Source organism: Otolemur garnettii, unplaced genomic scaffold (genome assembly GCF_000181295.1).
Source record: "Otolemur garnettii isolate 467f Iridium unplaced genomic scaffold, OtoGar3 scaffold00068, whole genome shotgun sequence".
Classification (NCBI taxonomy): domain Eukaryota; kingdom Metazoa; phylum Chordata; class Mammalia; order Primates; family Galagidae; genus Otolemur; species Otolemur garnettii.
The window spans coordinates 6,744,685-6,765,347 of NW_003852463.1; the positions used below are offsets into that span (position 1 = coordinate 6,744,685).

General features: G+C 38.2%; 1 protein-coding gene across 1 annotated transcript in view; it reads right to left on the minus strand.

The window, feature by feature from the left end:
- The window catches only part of ANTXR1 (anthrax toxin receptor 1), a 241,927-nt gene that overhangs the window by 191,233 nt on the left and 30,031 nt on the right, over positions 1–20,663 (minus strand). Inside the window, exon 3 of the mRNA XM_023515283.1 lies at positions 14,418–14,489. Coding sequence (XP_023371051.1) covers positions 14,418–14,489 — 72 coding nt within the window. The remainder of the gene's footprint in view (positions 1–14,417; positions 14,490–20,663) is intronic.

A 20,663-nucleotide genomic window follows, 5' to 3' on the forward strand; every position in this document is an offset into this window, starting at 1 on the left:
GCACTTCAAATGGTTAGTGATCCTTGGCTGTTCATACTGAATGAGAGGGACTAAATGGCTCGCTGGAAGATGTGTGTACATGGCGGGGCATGCCAATTGGTGATGACCAGGTTTTATTAATACATTTTTTTTTTTGCTGAAGACCTTCAAATTTAGTGTATATACATTTTTTTTCCCCTTTGAGACATTTATTCCTAAAGAGAAGTAGTTTTCAAACTCTTCCTCAGGTTTTAAATCTGAGCGTGAATAAGGGGGAAGCCTGGAAGTAGCAACATTTGTTTTCCAGATGTTTCCATAATCTCCCTGTGCCTTGTGTCCCTGACTATGAGACCATTCTTATGCAATTTTGCCAGAAAATAACAAACTTCTCTTTTCTGGTGGAAGTGGAGATGGGGTAATTTTTGTACTGTACTAGGAGCAAGAGGTGATTTCTGAAAGTTGAACTGGGTCCTACATAAATCTTTAAACAATGTTACAGCTTTCATCTTCTACCCTTCCTTGACTTCTGCAGGATCTAGTTGTTGAGATTTCCAGGGTTCTTCAAGGCTACATAGCTTGTTCTTTTTTAATAAATCCTTCTGAAAGATTGTGTTTGACCATTTTCCATAGTGCTATATTATTTGCCACTCTTCTTTCCTTTCCCTTCTGTCCTCAGATGAATTATTTTTATAGTTTAAGTATTTCTTGGTTTCTTCAAAGATGAGCTTGGTGCTTTTGTTCGATGTTTTCCCTGGACATTGGGGGAAGACTTGGGATTGGAATCTAGTTCTGCCATGTGCTAGGCTTGTCAGATAACCTCCCTGAACTTTAGTTTTCCCAACTGTAAAATGAAGGTGTGGAACTCTCAGATCTACCTGGTCTCTTCCAGCTCAGAATACCGCATCTCATTTTATTTGGGGACCAAAGAGTCAGCAGAAATGGAACCTGGATATCTGCTGGGAACTGGAGAGGCCACACATGGCAGACAGAAGTAGTCCATGACATAACACAGAGTCTACTACAGACCAGTAACTGACGTTGACAAAGAGAGGAGCCCATTAAGGAACTTCCAAAGGTTACAGCTTTAACTGGCATAAAAGATAGGAGTAACAGTTTAATCACAGAATATGATTAATTTGTCCAAATTCCTCTTTATAAAGCTCTATTTTTGTTGATTGCTCATTTATGCAGTGGTTTTTCACCCTGTGGTTTTCTATAGCACCAGTGGGCTTTTGAAGCAAACCCTATTAAACTTAACCATCATAAACCCTTTTCCCCAGATGCACCATACTTTGTAGGATATGGGAATGGTGGAAAGAAAGACCGTCTATCTTCAGGGTCACTGAACTCAACTTAGTGTTGTGAGAACCTTCTATTCGATGCTCTTCTTAGTCTAGTAAAGACTGGGTCTTTCCTGGTCTTTCAGGTGAGCATTTATAATAGCCAGGATGATGTACTTAGCTCAGTGTCAATGACCACAGTGAGTATTTGGAGGGCACAGGAGAGAGTGGCATTTTACCATGTCCTGTGCAGCAGACACTTCTGGAGCCCTGTGTCATCTTCTGGAGTGGAAGCCATAAGTGCACAGCCCTAAGGCAGATGACAGGCAGGAGTCTTCTATTTTGATCAGGACACATCTACTAACTGTAGGCTAGTGTAGGCTACAGTTCTCTAGTAAAGACAGGCTTCCCTGTCACACTTTGGAGCAAGGTTGGCCAGAGGTGGGAGTGGGCAAGAGGATGCTCAGTCAACACCAGATAATCCAAAGCTCAAGTCATTTGTGGGTACAATCAGTTTGAGAAGAAAAGTGGGGAATAACATCAAGGTGTCAGGAGTATATGGGGTAATGAGAACTCTCACAAATCAGTAATAGGAGTGGAAATTAGCATATCTTCTTTGGAGAACAATTAAATAATACCTAGTGGAGTTATATATTCACATGCTCTAAGGCCTAATAATTCAACCTCTGGTTTATATATAGCATAATTCAGAGATATCACAAGTTCAGTTCCAGAATATTGCAATAAAGTGATAACTCTAACAAAGTGAGTCACATGAATTGTTTGATTTCCAGTTCATATAAAAGTTATGTTTACACTATACTGTAGTAGATTAAGTGTGGAAAGGCATCATTTTAAAAAAATTATATACCTTAACTTAAAAAATACTTTATTGCTAAAAAAAAGTTAACAAACACCTGAGCTTTCAATAAGTTCTAATCATTTTGCCAACGGAGGGTTCTGCTTCCATCAGAGCCTTTGGGTGACCAAGTGCACAGATACACCATCAATGAATAGTCAATGAGATTCCTTTTGAAAAGCATCTTTTTTCTGAGCAGTAGATCTAAACAGTGGATTTAAAATATTCAATAAACTATGCTGTGAACAAATGTAGGCTTTGTTGTTCCATTTATACAACATAGGCACAGTAGATTTTGCATAATTCTTAAGGGCTCTAGGATTTTTGGAATCACAGCTAAGTATTGACTTCAACTTAAAGTCATTGGCTACATTAGCCCCTAAAAAACAGAGTCAGCCTGTCTTTTGATGCTTTGAAGCCAGGCTTTAACTTCTTCTTTTTAGCTTTGAAAGTCCTAGATGGCATCTTCCTACAATACATGGCTGTTTTGCCTACATTCAAAATCTGTTATTTAGTGTAACTACCTTTATCAATGATCTTAGCTAGACATTCTGGATAACTTGCTGCAACTTCTACAACAGCAATTGCTACTTCACTTGCACTTTTATATTATGGAGATGGCTTTCTTCCTTAAACTTGATGAACCAACCTCTCCTAGCTTCAAACTTTTCTTCTATAGCTTCCTCACTTTGCTCATCCTCTGCAGAACTGAAGAGAGTTAGGGCCTTGCTCTAGATGAGGCTTTGGCTTGATGGAATGTTGCGGCTAGTTTGGTCTTCTGTTCACACCACTAAAACTTTCCACATATCAATAATAAGGCTGTTTCAAAAATTTTTTTTAAGATTTACATATTCACCAGAGTAGCACTTTTAATTGTTTTGAAGAACTTTTCCTTTGCATTCATTTCCTTTGCTAACTGGCACAAGAGGCTTAGTTTTCACCTGTCGTGGTTTTTAACATGCCTTCCTCAATGAACTTAATCATTTCTAGCTTTGGGTTTAAAGTGAGAGATATGCAACTCCTTATTTCACCTGAACAGTTAGAGGCTAATGTAGAGTTATGAATTGGCTCAATTTCAATGTTGTTTTGTCTCATGAAATAGGGAGGCCTGAGAATAGGGAGAAGGAGGGAGACAGAGGAAACGCTGCTTGGTAGAACAGTCAGAACACGCACAATTTATTGATTAAGTTCACTGTCTTATATAGGCATTGCCTGTAGCACCCCAAAACAAGTAATAATGGTAACTTCAAAGATCACTGATCACAGATCACCATAGAGACATAAAAATAATAGATGTTTTAATATTGTGAGAATTACCAAAATATGACAAAGACACAAAATAAGCGCATGCTGTTAAAAAAAAATGGCACAAATAGGCTTGCTCAAAGGCTTGCATAAACCTTGAATTTGTAAAAAATACAAAATCTGTGATGTGCCATAAAGTGAAGAGCAATAAAACAAAGGTAATAAAATAAAGAAATTCTTGCTTCTACACCTCTCAACAGGGGGCTAGCGCAAGATGTTCACTGCAGTCTTATTTATAATAGCGAAAGTTAGAAATAAAGTCCATGAATAAGACATGAATAAGGTTGCAGATTAGTATGTGTGAGACATTATTACAACAGAAAACGTAATGTTAAGGATAAAAGCAAGTTCAAGAAAAATTCAAACAATACGTCCATTTTAATAAATGTTAACATATGCATCTTGCTTATGGGCATCTAAAAGTGTGCAGCACCCACTAAAATGACAGACTCCAAATTCAAAATAGTGATGAGGAAAGAGATAGGAGAAGCGCACATACGGGGTGTGGCCTGTCGTCTTTTATTTCACGAGCTTCATGGAGGATGATGGAAGATAACGGGCGTTCCTTAGCTTTTTTTTCTATACTTTTGTTAACACCTCAAATAATTAAGAGATGAAAATTATCTGTTAAAGGTGAAAAGCAAAGGTTAACTCAGAGGTTCATGAGGAGGCAGTCAAGGGGTGTCAGAGCCAGCACTTTGGTGTTCAACAGATCACCTACGCTGGCAGCCAAGGAGTTAAGAGTCAGGTGACAGACAGAAGTGTCACTTCAGATGTGGGATTGCTTTTGTAGGGCACAGGAAATTTGTTGGCTGTGGCTGGCTAGCTTGCATGTATGGGAACACTGCTGTTCTTCAATTGTATTGGTCACTTCTGAAGTTTGCCTGGCTGTCATCATCCAGACAACAGAAATGTTTCTGGATGCTGCTCTATTTGTTTGTTTGTTTATAACCAAAATTACTGATGGAGCAATAAGTCATTTACTGTACTGACTTGCAACCCATTTTAATATATCAGCAAAACCAGGTGAGCCCCAAGTCTTATGGTGCATTTTGTACCATCCCACTCAGTGCATTGTGGAGAATGACTTGCAGTAGCTCCCTGTGTGATTGTGTAAATAAATCAGACCATCTTCATCCTGCCTGTACACCTTCTGTTAAGACAAGAAATACTTCCAAAGTATTATATTTTCCATCTTGGTCAATAAGCTTTAGTAGGGAAGAAAAGTATCATGGTAAGGTTCATGGCTCAGGCCACTACTTCACAGGAGACTTCAGAAATGAAGACCAAACAGTGTATTTATGTGCTGAAGTTTGACAGAGTGGCCAGTCATGGAGAAGTATGACTGGACAAAGTGGGTATGCTCTGATGGTTATAAATTAGGGGAACCCAGTAAGGCTTTTTTGTTCAGGTTCTTCTCTATATCTCTGTCCTATCCAGTTTTTACCCTTAATTTGTATTTGTCCTATGAGAGTAATAGGTGAGGGGGTAGTAGGAACAATTGGCCAGGCTCTCTGCTGGATATGTTCCATACATTAATTCACAAAAGCCTCATAACCGTTTTATATGGTGGGCATTACTATCTTCATTTTCCATGTGAGAAAGCAGACTCAGAGATGTGCAGTCACGTGCACATTGTGGTGGGGCACAGACTGGGTCCTGTTCTAGAGTCTGTATTTCCTCCACTAAATACAAACTTGGTATGTAAGTTTTACATTTTACAAAAACACAAGAGATGTACAATTTTTTTTTCTGGAGCATAAATTGTTCTCCCAAATTTGAGAATGAACATAATTTTTATGTAACATAATATAAAACGGAATTATATTATAAAATACAATACAAATGTGCATGTATTTTTAAGATGAAAGAACTTTGAAGAAACTTCTTGCTTTTAATCAACTACTTCAACCTATACTTTAGGGCTCCAGGGGGACCCTTTTACTTTATTCTGCTAATAGGGTACTCCAGAGAAAGAGTTTGAGAAGCATTGGACTACACTACTCTCACAAATCAATCTGTTCCCAGACCTGCTGAATTGTTCTAAGGTGGGTTCTTTTACTGGTGTTATGGCTCAACATGGGAAGCCTGTAGACAAACGTCCTCTAAAGACACTGCCTGTACACTCGTTTGGAAGCAGTCTTGTTGGAACCATTAAACAAAGGAAACAATACTACTTTACAGGCAATATTTTCTACCTGTATCTCTCTATGTAAGGATAGACTGGGGAAAGTTAATAATACCACAGAAGGATGTGTGTCAGGGAGAGCTGGGGACCCACTCTTTGAATTGTTGTTGGACATGCTGTGACTACTGTTGTTGGACATGTTGTGACATGCTGTGAGGCAAGGCTTGTTCAGAAGGATAAGCTATTTATCAAAACTCTTAAAAACAACAATAGTAAACAATTAATATTTATTGAGCACTTACTACGTGCCTGCCTTGTTAATCCTTCCAACAGTTCTGTGAGGTAAGAAACTTGCCCATGAACCCAGACCACATGATGTCTCTCAATCAGCAGGACAGGAGAATAAACAAATGACCCACTCCCTTGTCATTTCTCTTAATTATGCCATCAAAGCTTCTTGCAATAAAATAAATAACCCAAAATGGAAAGCATCCAAGTTCCTTTCAAGCACTGAATGTCTGAAGACTCTTTTTCTCTACCGTTATTTTAAATTTAGAAAAGGATTCTGGAACTACGTCTCTTGGTAATGGCAGTCTATAATCATTCTGCTCCAGGAATCAAGTGATGTGTTCAGAATATGTCATTTTCTCCTGTGACACTAATGGCAAAACCGCACTCTCAACCAAACCAAAGGATGACTGAAGGCAGAGAGAAGTGTGGCCTCCTGGTTTCCACTCAGCAGTTTGAGCCAAGGAGTCTGTGGCTTTCGCTCCACCTCCTTAAACAAAGAGCAAGACGCTTAACGGCTTACCCCATCTGTGAAACGCTGATGCTACCTCTTTACCTCTTTGGGAGTATTTCCAAGCTTCAGTTTTTAAAAGTCCATGAAGATAAAATGTGTAGAGGGCACAGGCTTTCAGAAAACTGTTTCCTTAAGAAGTCAAAGAGAGTTTGGGTGGTGAATTGTGCATATTTAGATGTGTTTTAAATTTAAAATTGTGCATGATAGTAAAGCTGTGGGAAATCCTATGGTACAGTAATTAAGAACATGAATATTGAGGCCGTGCTTCCTAAGTTCAAATTCAGGTTCCTAATTTTTACATCAGAGTGGCCTTAAACCTTCTCTGCCTCAATTATCTCCATCTATAATAATACATATGATAAATAACGTAATTCTCATAATAATCCTGTTATCTTATTATAGGGAAAATTATTATATTATGGGGAAAGTATCATAGGCATTGGTATATAATAGCCCCTTAATAAAAGATTGCGTGTAAACACACAGACAGGCACATATACATGGTGTTGGTTTCCACTGGAATATCCAGAGGTAAGAAGGAAGAACAGCAGCATACATGCGGAGGCAGTGTGTACTGAGTAACTGCGGAATGTATTGTAAAATTTAAAATTTTAGTTTTGTGAGTTAAAAAAACATTGTGCTGCCACTGAGTGCATGAATGTATTTCAGTGAATAACTCAAGCTCTCTGGGAATCATTTTCCTCAGCAGTGAATGAGGTCAGTGGGTTGGATAAAATAAAATATTTCTTTGACCCATAGTTGTTTTGTTATGCTCTGTTTTTTAATCTTGCAAAGTTTGGAAGGAAGGTGAAATTTCCAGTCAAAGATAGTGATCTTGGTCTACACATTTTAACTCTCTCTTCCCTTTCAAATTGCTGTAGAAATAGCTGAACCAGTATAATAGAGAAAATGTTTTTTCACTGCTGGAAATTAGGCAAAGGTGCCATACTCAGGCCATAAACTTAGAATACCTACATGACATGGAGCTGGTGAGACCAGAATGAGGGAAAGACCCACCATCCAGTAATCTCAGCTCACAAGAAGAAAACCAGGAAGGGGCGGGGGGGGGGGGAGTGACGGGAAGAAGTTTTTACTTAAAGTGATCCAACATGTGTACATGTATACCTGACCTTTTCCTTTGGGTTCAGCTTCCTCCCTACCTTGGAAAGACTGTAGTATCTATTTGTCTAAGAAAAAAAAATTACACTAGGTATACACTTTCCCATTTTCCTTAGTTTAGGATCTCAACATTTTCTACAGGATCTTGCCTGATCTCTAACAGAACTCACGCCAAATCCCAAACCTGAAAAACCTAGCTGGCTCCTTTTTTTAAAAGTCATTATACTCAAGAAAACTCTCAGCAGGAGGGAAGAAGAGGACCAATGTTAGGAATGTGGGACACTATCCCCCTTTGAAATAAATTCATATAAGAAAGAGGAACACATATAACAAATTCTGATTAATATTTATAGTGAAGACATTCCATTTCTAAAATAATAGCAAGGTCTGTCTCACACATGCCCTCAACTCCCAGAAAAAATATAGGAATAAGGAAGTACTCATAAAGATGAAAGAATGGCTGAAAAACACAAAAGAATTAGTGAAAGTAGGGTGGCTACTCCAAAAACAGAACACAAAACACAAAATAGAAAGATTGGTGAATTACAGAACACAATAGAAATATTCTCCTAGAACTCAAGGAGAAATGACAGAAAGAGTAAAAAATTATACTTAAGAGTACAAAAGAGATGCTGGCTAGATTTAAGAATCTAATGAATGGACAAAAAAAGGTAATCATAAAAAAATAAGAAACATTTTTTAAGATGGATGGCTGAAGTACTGTACAAAGTACTATACACAATGCATGAAAAGACTTACACTTAAATAGATTCTGTTGGCACAGAAAATATAAACCAGGAGTGCCAAATAACTCTATACACATTTAGAGACATTATCTCTGTAAATTATGTGTAGCAATGTGTAGTGTGACGTTTGCTCAAAAGATGGCATCAATCAAATGAATGCTAGGGTACCCAAGAGATAGGAGGGACAGTCAAAGAAAATGATGGGGAGCACAAGACCATTTTTAAAGTGCTATCTGAAATTTGAGAGAGTTGTGGAAGTACAATGACAATGGAGGTGTGAGTATGCAACAGAACCTCCAACCTGCCCGATAATTGCCTGCATTTATAAGTTTGAGATGTGTGGTACTGTGGGTGATGTGGACAAGGGAAGATGCAGGGGGCCTTGCACTGCAGCAAGTCTTTTCTTCAGCATTGCTCAAGTAGTAGTTCACCACCATCAGAAGTGTCTGGATGCTAACGGGAACCACTTTGAGCACCTGTTATACTTTGATATGTCAAAAGGATATTTCATAAAAATTAACTATTTCTGATAAAAATTTTTAAATAATCTTGCATTTGAAGACTTATGCCTTAACATAGTAAATAAAATTTCTCTACAAAGTCAACATCCAATAAAGGACATAATTGTAAAACCTAACTGGGAATTAAAGTCTGAAAGTTTTAACCAATGTAAGAAGACACAGGGGAAAATATAATAACTATAAATATCAGAAAAGAAGACAGAGGTTATCATTAGTTACAAATACCATAATCATCTTATTGGAAAACAACTCCAAAATTAATTGGGAAAGTATTAGAACTAATAGAATGTTTCACTAAAATGGCAGAATAAGAAATAAATCTACAAAACCTATTGGAAAACTATTGTTTTCCCCCAAACCAATATTTTTTAAGGATTTTTTTTTTTTTTCCGGTGGGGAGGAATTGTAGGCCTCTTCTGATGCAAATTATATGTTCTCTTCTATGGAAAACCCACTGACATGCAAATTTTTGTCAATCATTTCATAAAGTTTACTAAAATTCCATAGACCACAAACTATAGGTTCACTGGTCTACAGTGAACAATAACAATTTAAAAAATACAACAGAAAAACATTTCATTCACAATGGAAGAAAAACCTTAAAATGCCTGGGAATAAAGTTAACAAACACTGCATAAAACTAACCTGCAGAAAAGTCTAAAATCTTAATGAGGGACATAAAAGTGATCGATTCTTAAATAAGAAAACAAATATAGTAAAAATGCAATGTCATTGTTGTTAGATTTAATTTGTACTTTTCATACAATTCAAATGAAAACCTTAAGGACATTTTGGAGCATAAAAAATTACTTAAAATGTACATAGCTGGAAAAATCCACAAAGAACCAAGGAGATTTTTGCCCAAGATTAACAATGAAGAAAGATTGGTCCTCCCGATTTTAAAATTAATTAAAGCAATATGGTCTATTTGTTTTATGTCCTTTGTCAACATAGAAACAGACATAAAAACAGAATGGAGGCAACTTAGTAATGGACTGAAGTCTGTCAGCTTTTCAAGTTATTGGTAAAAGACCATTCTATAGTGGTTTTGGAAAAACTGGCTCAACAGGTAGGGATAAAAATGTTAGATGTTGGCCTTATTCTTTACAACATAATAAATTCCAGAAGTATTGATTTAAACTAAAAACAAATGGACAACTCAGTCACAATTATGAAAAGGGATACTAAATTTCTGAATAATATGCAGAAAATAGAATTGGGGTATGCCTTAAAAGGATATCTTATAACTAGTGTAATGAGAAATAAAAAATAATCCAATGTTAAAAAATGTTTTTAGGGTGGCACCTGTAGCTCAAAAGGGTAGGACGCCAGCTCCATATGCCAGAGGTGGCGGGCCAATCCAGCCCTGTCCAAAAATAAAGTAAAATAAAATGTTTTTTTTTTTTTTTTTTTTTTGAGATAGAGCCTCAAGCTGTCCCCCTGGGTAGAGTGCCATGGCATTACAGCTCACAGCAACCTCCAACTCCTGGGCTCAAGTGAGTCTCCTGCCTCTGCCTCCCTAGTAGCTGGGACTACAGGCGCCTGCCACAACGCCTGGCTAGTTTTTGGTTGCAGCCGTGATTGCTGTTTTGGTGGGTCCGGGCTGGGGATTCGAACCCACCACCTTAGGTGTACGTGGCTGGCGCCTTAGCCGGTTGAGCTATAGGCGCCGAGCCAAATAAAATGTTTATAATAAATGTCACTGTACAAGTGGGTAAAAGAAAAAAACTGAACCATTTTAATAGATGGCAAAATGCATTTGATTAAATTGAACTTCTATTCCTGATTTCTTTTAAATGAACAGTTGGACTTCCCTGACATGATCTCATTTCCAAATCATGACACATTTAAAATATTTTAATTAGTGTTGGGAACAGGACTATCCTTAGAGTTCACAGAGAATCTTATATCCTGGTAATTATTGTATAGGATTATTCTAAACAATGCTTAAATAGATATTACACACTCTATCATACTAATGAAATGATCAAAAAATGATTACAATTTCTCAATTGTTTAAACTGATGAAGCTAAGAAATTTTAGAACATGATATAATGAAAAGTGCAAGTGTTGGACCAAATTTTGCATCTACAAACAGAATGCTAGTTCTGCCGATCACTAGCTTTTTGATCTCAGCAAGTTATCGAAACTCTTTGAATCTCATTGTTCTCATCTATAAAATGGAAGTAACAGCAGCCAAGAGAGAATACATTTGTTACTGCCTATATCTTGCTGATTACACCAAAAAACTTTGAATAAAATAAAAAAGCAATGAAGTAAAGATTCTGAAAGGTCTTCACTGGCAGATCAGAGAGGAGAGTTAAATAAAACCTGGAGAAATGACCCAAACAGTGGTGAGGTCTAGATTTTTCCTTCTCTTTTTTTCTTATGGCTTTAACCTGAGGGTGGATCTTAATCACAGGGCAGTGGCATGAGCTATCACCTAAGACCAAGAACAGAGATGGGGAACCTATGTCCTTCTAGGTCTTAAGTGCAGTCTTTGGACTGAATCCTAATTTTATAGAACAAATCCTTTTATTTTTACTAATATGTTTTGTTAGTCTCTCATATTTTAATTTTATTTTTAAAGCGATCATATTTAAAATACCAAAGAATAAAGTAAGTTTCAATGAAGTAATTCTCCCAGATCGACCAGCACCATTAGAACATTAGTAAGCCGTAAGGGCTAAATTGGTGGCCCCTACATCATGATTTAGTTCTAACTTCACCTGCCTGACTACAGCCACTGCCACACAAGGCTACTTGGTAAGAGTTTATGGGGGTTAGATCCACCAGTCTCTGTTATCAGCTTTTGACAATGGTGTACTGTGTTTCTGTTTGTGAAGTCACACCGCTCAACAGTATTTTTTAATTCTGTCTGCTCAAAAGCCCATGATGTCAAAGAAGACCAAGAGAATTCTGAAGAAAGAAAGCAGATTTTTAAATGAAGATTGGGAATTACAATATTATCTTGTTTCTGCTAAAGATAAGACTATTTGCTTGCTTTTTGATACTGCAATATTAACATTAAAGAAATTCAGTGCACATCAGCATTATACCACTCACAAGGACCACAAATATTTTAAATTAGAGGGAGAGCCATGAAAGGTTGTACTGCAGAAATTAAAAGATGACAAGCAAAAGCAAAGATAATTCTTTCAAGCAGCAATAAGACCTATTAATTATGTCACTGAAGCAACTTATAAAGTAGCTTCTATACTTAGGGGGGGAAAGGGAAGCTGTTCAGTGATATAGAAATTGTAAAAGAATGCATTGTCAAAGTTGTAGGATGCTTAGACCCTGATAACATTTCAAAGTACAAACAACTGCCACCTTCAAGGAGAACCACAACTGACCAGCAGCATGAATTAGCCTGCAACTTTACAGAACAACTTCACGCATACTTCAAAAGTTAATTGTATATTATTCAATTCTTCCATTTTTTGGATGAATCAACTGATACCCCCTGACAGGGTTCAGATTTTATACTTCATTCAGGTCATAACAGGAGATTTCCTTTGCTACTAAGAGTTACTCACTTTGGACACTCTTGTGAACAGAACTCAGGGAATAAATATCTTTAACAACTTTTAAGATATATGTGGTGAAGGTGGACTAAATTTGATAAATTTAGTGAGTGTATATACAGAGGGTGCACCTTCCATGACAGGAAAACATGAAGGGTTTATTGCACAGATTTAAAAAAAAGTATAAACAGATCCAGATGCTCTTATTTCTTTGCACTGTGTCTTACATCAGCAAAATCTCTGTGCTGAGGCTCCTATTTTAAGTGACACTTTCTAACAAGTTATAAGTTTTGTCTAAGTATTGGTAACTATATTCATGCAAATGTAACATGGCATCACCTGTTTCATAACATGATGAAGTTGCCTGATGAGGTACTGAGTGTGGATTAGCTGTATTTTTCTAAAGTGCATTCGCTATTGTAGGGACAGGTGTTAGCCAAAATTTTATCTGTGTGAGAACAGATAGTTAAATTTTATGAAGAACAGAATCAGCAACGTAAATTATTTAAAGATTTCTATAGGAAGGCAGAGTTCTGTGTGCTATCAAGTCAAATCCAATTATTTTCAAAAAGGCTATCGTTTTTCAAAACACTTCTTCAAAAGGCAAATTTTCTTTTCTTTTTTTTGAGACAGAGTCTCACTGTGTCACTCTTGGTAGAGTACCATGGCATCACAGCTCTCAGCAACCTCAAACTCTTGGGCTTAAGAGAGTCTTTTGCCTCAGCCTCCCATGTAGCTGGGACTACAGGGGCCCACCACAATGCCTGGGTAATTTTTTTGCTGTTGTTGTAGTTGTCATTGTTGTTTAGCAGACCCAGGCTGGGTTCAAACCCATCCCTCCCTAGCCCCCAAGTATGTGGCTGGCACCCTAGCCACTGAGCTACAGGGGCCGAGCCTAAAAGTAAATTTTGAATGAACATTTTCCCTAGTTGGCAAAAGTCATTGATGGACAGTATAATATATATACATACTCTGAAAATGTTCAGCTGTTAGGGACCTATTAATCAGAGAATACAATGAAAAGTTCACTGACTTTGAGAATCATGATATCACATTCAAATTAGCATCTCAGCCTCGCTTAGTTGGTATCACCGAGGCATCTAAAGAACTAGAGATGGAATGACTGAGCTCTCAGTGAATGACATTTTAAAGTCATTGTTTGATGCTAAGAAAGATCCAGTTGAAATATGGAAAAATGCTTTGGCAACATGTCTGAAAAAGGTTTTCTTGGTTTTCATCCACTTATTACTACAAATCTACATTCTCCTACCTAGCCCAAATCAGACACTGTTAAAGTCACAAATGACAGACCCCCATCTAGAGGATCCGTTGAAATTGTGGACCTCCATGTTGCAATCAAATATTCAAATGCTTTCCAACAAAAAGCAGACACAAAAAAATCATTAAAACGTTAGTTAACTTTAAAATTAACAAATAGTTTTCATTTCCTGAAATTATTAAATACATTGTAGCCAGATTTTTACAAAATAATGTATATTTTTAAGTATATCTAACTGAAGTTTCTTCAACACAGCTTTATTTGATCAGCTAAATTAATGCAGTCTTCCAACATGAAAAGGTTCCCCATCCCTTGGCCAAGAAAATCCCCATATTTCTAGGAAGTCCTGGGAAGAGGGGCCCCTGTGGTTTAAAGACTGTGGGGAGAATCCCCATTTTTATTACTCCTGGCTTTGCCCCATAGGTGGTGGAGAACTTTGTGGCAACAGCAGTAGATAGACAAACCTCAGAGAAAAACTCCATTTTTCTTGCTAGAGGACTTGGAAAGGAGGGCCTCAGTGGGCCAGATAGTGTGAGGGGGGTCCTGGAGAAAAGAGAGGTGAAGAAGGGGATCCCCCTAATTCCGTGTAGCCATATAAATTTTATAAGTTCCAGGCTTCTCCCAGCTCTGGACTTTGGACAGATACAAGAGTTTAGCAAATCCCTTAAAAATTGAAGTGATGTTGAAACTACCATCTACAGAAGAGATAGAACTTGTGATCTGAACCTAACAAAGGTAAAGGCTTAGGTTTAAAGAGGAAAATATTAGATTAAAATAATTGACAGATTAAGGCTGGCACTAGAGCATAAGTCTCAGGGTTACTTGGGAAGAGGTGGACTTCTTTCTCGTCAGGGACGAGAAATATCCTTACCTGTCTTCTGTCAGTTTCATTAAGGTGGTTCCTCGAGTAGAGAAGACAATAAAGGACATTCTGAGCTGTGGACTAGAAAGGAAAAGAAACTCTATTAAAGCAGACAGAGACCGTGGCACGCCATTCCCTATGGGCTTCCTCCCTGTTCTTCCCTTCCCATCAGAGCTGCCAAAGCTAAAGACCCTCAACTGAAAGGAGGCCTCCAGGGCTGTGGTGAAGCGCTTATTAGCCAGCAGCTGACTTGAAGCTGTGGATGGAAGAGAAGACCTCTGTGTCATCCTGGAGGCTGCTTTGGATCTGATACCATCACTCAGTGACTCTGGATTACAATTAAGAAAGATAAAATTCACCGTTGTCCTCTGTTCTGTTTGCAGAGTTAGTCCCCTAAAAGGGAACCAGTCTGCATGGTGTCTATAAAAGGGGGTCCAGTGGACAAAATATGACAGTGTCTCCACACTAGTCTGGTGTATTCTATAATGAAGAGTGTCTCAGACTGTTGCAGCTTGATGCCATCAGCCAGTAACATCATATAACAAACTTCCTTTGGTCTGAAAGAGGGGTGGCCATCAACTTTTAATTTCTCTCCTTGGCCTCCTAAGGAGGTTATCGCATGAGGAAGAAATGTGGGGACTGGCCACAAGAATATCTATTCCAGTTGGCAGTCATACTTCTCATTATTAATGCATACATGGTTTTGGTTTCTATATGGCAGAGCTCGGGAGCACTGTTAGTGTAACATTCACACCCTGGGAGACAGAACCACTCTCAGCCAAGGACCAAACATGTTTCTCAGTATGCAGGGTGGACTAATAGACTGCAGTAGCTTCAGCAATGAATTGTCTTCCTGTGGGGTCAACTTACTTGCCCATGATAGTATTAATGTATTTCTTCAAAATACAATGGCCTCCCACACCTGACCTGGTTCCAAATATTACAATTCCCACTTCCCAAAAATGTTTCTCAAACCTGTCGCCTTTCCTATCTCTTAGGTCAAGACCTCGCCTCAGCTCTCTGACCACTGTAATTGTTCCCTGGCTGTGCCTTGCCTATCATCATTCTTCTCACTGCTCCTACAATATGAATCAGATCTTGTCATTTGTCTGCTGTGAAACTTCCAGTTGCTCCTGCTGCCTCTGAATAAAGTTACATTACCACAGTATGACACACCTTTGGAAGTCCTTAACATGGTATTTAATACTTGGTAGGAGCCCAAGCACTCTGATGAATTGAGTACTGGTCTCTTAAAACAGTCCTTGGTTCTCTGTGCATGACACCGTGCTGCCTGTTACTACATCACCAGTGCCAGAACAGCAGGACACTATCTCCTAAATGACAATAGTAATCATAAAGACTGTAATAATGGCCACCCTTATTGAGTTCTTACTATGTGCCAATTACTATCATAGGCAATTTGGATGTATGATCTCATTACACTTGGAACAACTTTATGAGATTGATAATATTATCATTTTTATTTTCCACACATGGAAATTGAGGCCCTGAAAGATGAAGCAATTTCCCCAAACTGTACACAGTGGGAGAATGACAGATCTAGGGCTTGAAACTAAATGTTCTGATTCTAGAACTTGGGCTCTTAACCATTGCATTATACTGCTTCCTTTCTATTGAGCTTAGCTCCAGAAAGAACTGAAATGTGGGAAATTTATGTCTCCAACAGGCCATCATCATTATGAATCTCAGCTAGAGGCATAATGTGGGAGTCATTAGCATTCTGATGTGTGGGCAAAGTTGTTCAGAGACTGTGCCAGCAGTGAGAAGAAAAGCCAGCCATGTGCAGAACCAACACTGACATGGGAAGGGCTGGCTGCAGCAGTGAGATGAAAGGAGACCCAGCATCAGGGAGGAGAGGTCCAAGGAAGTATAAGTCTGCATCCAATGAAGCCACTCTGTCCAGCAGAGGAAAGACTGCAAGGTGTTCCCTGGATTTGTCCTCTAGGGCATCACTTTGTGACCTTGGTGAGAGCAAGCAGGTGGATAGCACGATGAAGGTGAGATGGCAGTAGGTTAAGGAATGGATGTGAAGTAAGGATTTGCAGAGAGACAATCTTTGGAGATATGTGAATGAGAACCCAGAAAAGAAAGGGTAGTATCTATAGGAAGACAAGATAAAGAGATTGATTGTTGACATTTTTCTGGTACAAGGGGCAAGAGAGACCAGTTTATGTGTGTAGACTCTGAGGAAGGAGCCAGGGAAAAAGTAGCAGAAAATTCAAGAGAGAAACAAGGAGAAGACTAGAGACAATGGGATAAAAACAGGACTAAAATGGAGAGGTTGGTCTTAAATAGGAGGGATACTTGGATCTCAAAGACTGGCAGGCAGGACATATGTGCATCCTTTAGGAGTCAATGGGAACTTAAACTCTTGTCTGCTACTCTCTGGATTCTTAGTGAACAAGGAGGTAAGACTCCCTGCTGAGAGTGATGGGTGTGAGGGGCAGGCATTATGAAGGCTTGAGGAAAGTGTGAAGAATTAGAATTATAATTAGGAAAAAAGGAGGTCAGAATAGAGACAAATAAAAGTATTTGAAATGTCAAGGATTAGAAATGATATACATGTACTGGCACCAGCCAGCCACTGTTATTGAAGAACTTTCTCTCTGCAGTCTCAACTACCTGTATCTAGTTATTAAAATAAATTCACTTAATAAATAAGTATCATCCATGCATTCATTAATTCAAAAATATTGACAGAGCATGTACTACATGTCTGGCACTGTTATGGGCACTTGGGCTGTGGCAGTCAACAGAACATAGGTCCTGCCTCAACAAAGCGTGCATGAGAGTAATGTGTTGGTCCCATACTTTGAGGGTGGTCCATCGCCAAGGGGGGCCAGAGGAGACAACCAGAGAAAAGTGCCTCATGATCTGGATCAAGCCACGCCCACTGCTCTGTTCCTCAATTTCTTCATCTATAAAGCAAGGGGGTTGGATTAAGTGTTCTTTCTTGGTCCCCTCTCTATCCACTCTGCCCCCAACTTTCTTTGATTCTGAGATAGTGAAGAGTCTGTCTTTGCTATGGGAACTGGGAAAGAGATGTTGTGTGCCCATTCTGCACCAGGTTCTGGACTAGTTGGTTTGCACATGTTTTCTCTTACAGGCCTTACATGTAAACTAGAGTTCAGCCAAGGTAAGCAAATTGCAATGGTTACACAATAGAGCTTGGATCCAAACCCATATCTGCCTGACTTCAAAGTATATTTCACTTGACTCCTTTCCTTCAGAGGGAACAGACAACAAGAAGAACAAATAGAGACAGCAGCAGATACCACTAAGGGTGTGGAGGCAGATTTGTTTAATATCACTCCAAAGGACCAAAGGATGAGAGTGCTGGAAAGCATGTTTTGGCTCAAAGACAAAAAGACTTCCCTGAAAACTGGAACTGTCCAATGATTGGACCGCCTGCCTCAAAAGCCAGCATTTTCTTACCAGAGTTATTTAACTTGAAAGTTATTTAATGCCTCCTACTAGGATAGGTTGGGAAGTTGTTCAAGTCCAAGTTTCTATGCGTCTCTTAAATATGTTTTAACACCACCCATGTATTTGTTTCTTTCTTTCCCTGTACTTTTTTCTCCCCTCTCTCCTCTTAACATCTGCTTTTTCTAATCATCTTGGTTTGTTATTTTTTTAAATTTTTTTAAATTTCAGGTTAATGTGAGGGTACAAACAACCAGGTCACAATATTTGAATTTGTTAGGTAGAGTCCATCTTGTAGTTGTCTCCCACAGCCAAAAGATGTGCCCTATACCCCTACATTGTGCCTATTAAGTGGGAAAACACCATTTCCCACTCCTCTCTTCTCTCTGTCTCCCATTTCCCCTCTCCCCAACTTGAATTGAGTTTTATTCCTATTTGGAATGGCTTCATAGTAGTATTGAGTACACTGGATATCTGTTTTTCCATTCTTGTTATGCTTTACTTAGAAGAATGTGCTTCAACTCCATCCAGCTAAATATGAAAGATGTAAAATCACCATCATTTTGTATGGCTGAATATTCCATGGTGTACATATTCCTACAGTTTGTTGATCCATTTCTGATTTGATGGGCATTCAGGTTGTTTCTATATCTTGGCGATTGTAAACTGAGCTGTGATAACAGTCTAGTGCAAATGTCTTTATGATAAAATGACTTTTTTTTCTTCTGGTAGATGCCTAGTAGTGGGCTTGCAAATGAAAGGTCTCATTTGAGTTTTGGGGGCATTCTCCATACTACTTTCCAAAGAGATTGTATGAATTTGCAGTGCCACCAACAGTGTAAAAGTGATACCTTCTCTCTACATCCATGCCAGCATCTGCAACTTTGAAAATTTGAGATGTGGGCTAATCTTACAGGGGTTAAGTGACATTTCAGAGTGGTTTTGAATTGCATTTCTTTGATGATTAGGGATAATGAACATTTTTTCATATGTTTGTTAGCCATTCATCTGTATTCCTTAGAGAAGGTTCTGCTCATGTCTCTTGCCCAGTGATAGATGGGATTGTTTGCTCTTTTTATTTTTTTATTGATTAATTTGAGTTCTCTACAGACCCAAGTTGTCAAGCCTTTGTCCGACTAATAACATGCAAATATTTTTTCCCATTCTGAAGTTTATCTCTTTGCTTTAATTTTTGTGTCCTTAGCTGTGCAGAAGCTTTTCAGTTTAATTATGTCCTATTTGTTTATTTTTGTTGTTGTTGCAATTACCAGTGAAGTCTACTTTACAAAATCTTTCTCCAGGCTGATATTCTCAAGAGTTTTACTCACACTTTTTTCTAGGATTTTTATCATTTCATATCTTAGATTTAAATCTTTTATCCATCTTGAGTTAATTTAAGTGGTGAAAGATGTGGGTCCAGTTTCAGTTTTTTACATGTGGTTATCCAGTTCTCCCAGTACCGTTAATTGAATAGGGAATCTTTCCCCCAGTGTATGCTTTTGTTTTGTTTATCAAAGATCAGATGGCTATAAGAGACTGGTTTCATCTCTTGGTTTTCTTTTTGATTCCATATGTGTCTGTGTCTCTATTTTTGTACCAATACCATGCTGTTTTGATCACTGTGGACTTGTAACATAACCTAAAGTCTGTTAGAATGATGCCTCTGGGTTTATTTTTATTACTAAGAAATGCCTTGGCTATACAGTTTTTTCCCCCTGATTCCATACAAAATAAATAACTATATTTTCCAGTTCTTCAAAGTATGATGTTGGTATTTTAATTGAGATTACATCTTGATTTTGGATGGGTTCATTACAATGTGTCTTGGAGATGCTCTATTGTATTGAAATGACCCAGAGTTCTATAGCCCTCTCAAAAAAGTGTTTAAGAATCTTGTGTGAAACTTGGGAAATTTTCACTTATGATATCCTCCAGTAGGACTTCCATTCCTTTGGGATGTTCTTCTTCCCTTTCAGGGAAAGCTATAATTTCATATCTTTGAATGCTTCCTGAAGTCCTATAATTCTTTGAGAGAATATTCTGCTTTCTCTCTCTTCTTTTCTGCCTCTTTAACTACCTGGGTTAGCTCAAGAGCTTTATCTTCTAGCTTTAAGATTCTTTCTTCTCCATAGTCTGATCTATTATTGATACTTTCTATTGCATCTTTAAGGTCCCTGATTGACTCCTTCAATTCCTTAAGCACCACTATATCCTTTCTATATTCTTCATATCTTTCATCCATTTTTTTGGTTCTATTTTTCTCCTTTCTCATCAACTATCTTTATTGCCTTTACCATCCATATTTTAAATTCCCTTGCTGTCATTTCCATTAATTCTTTATAGGTGGAATCCTCTGTGATGGTTGCTTCATGGTCCCTTGGTGGAGTTGCTGTGTTTTGGTTTTTCATGTTGCCAGAATTTTTGGATTGGTTCCTCCTCATGTGTGTTTTCTTCTTGTTCACTTCATTCACCCTACTTTTCTCTTCTTACTCCCTCCTTCACTTTAAACTACCTTGCCTCAGAGCTTGGGTGTTGAAGTGGCCTTTTGGTATGAGGCCAAAAGGAAGAGAAGGGTAAAGAGCGAGAAGTGAAAAATAAAAGAAAAAGAGAAAGAGAAAAACAGAAGGAGGTGAAAGAAAAGAATTGATGAGAAGGAGAGAAGGATTGAAAGAGAGAAACAGGAGAAATGGTGGTGATTGGCAGGGTGCTATGGCCACACCTGCAAATCTAGGCCTTTGGGGGACTAGACTGGGTCCCTTGAAGTAAGGAGTTCCTTACCAGCCTAGGGAAAAGCAAAATACCACCTCTGCC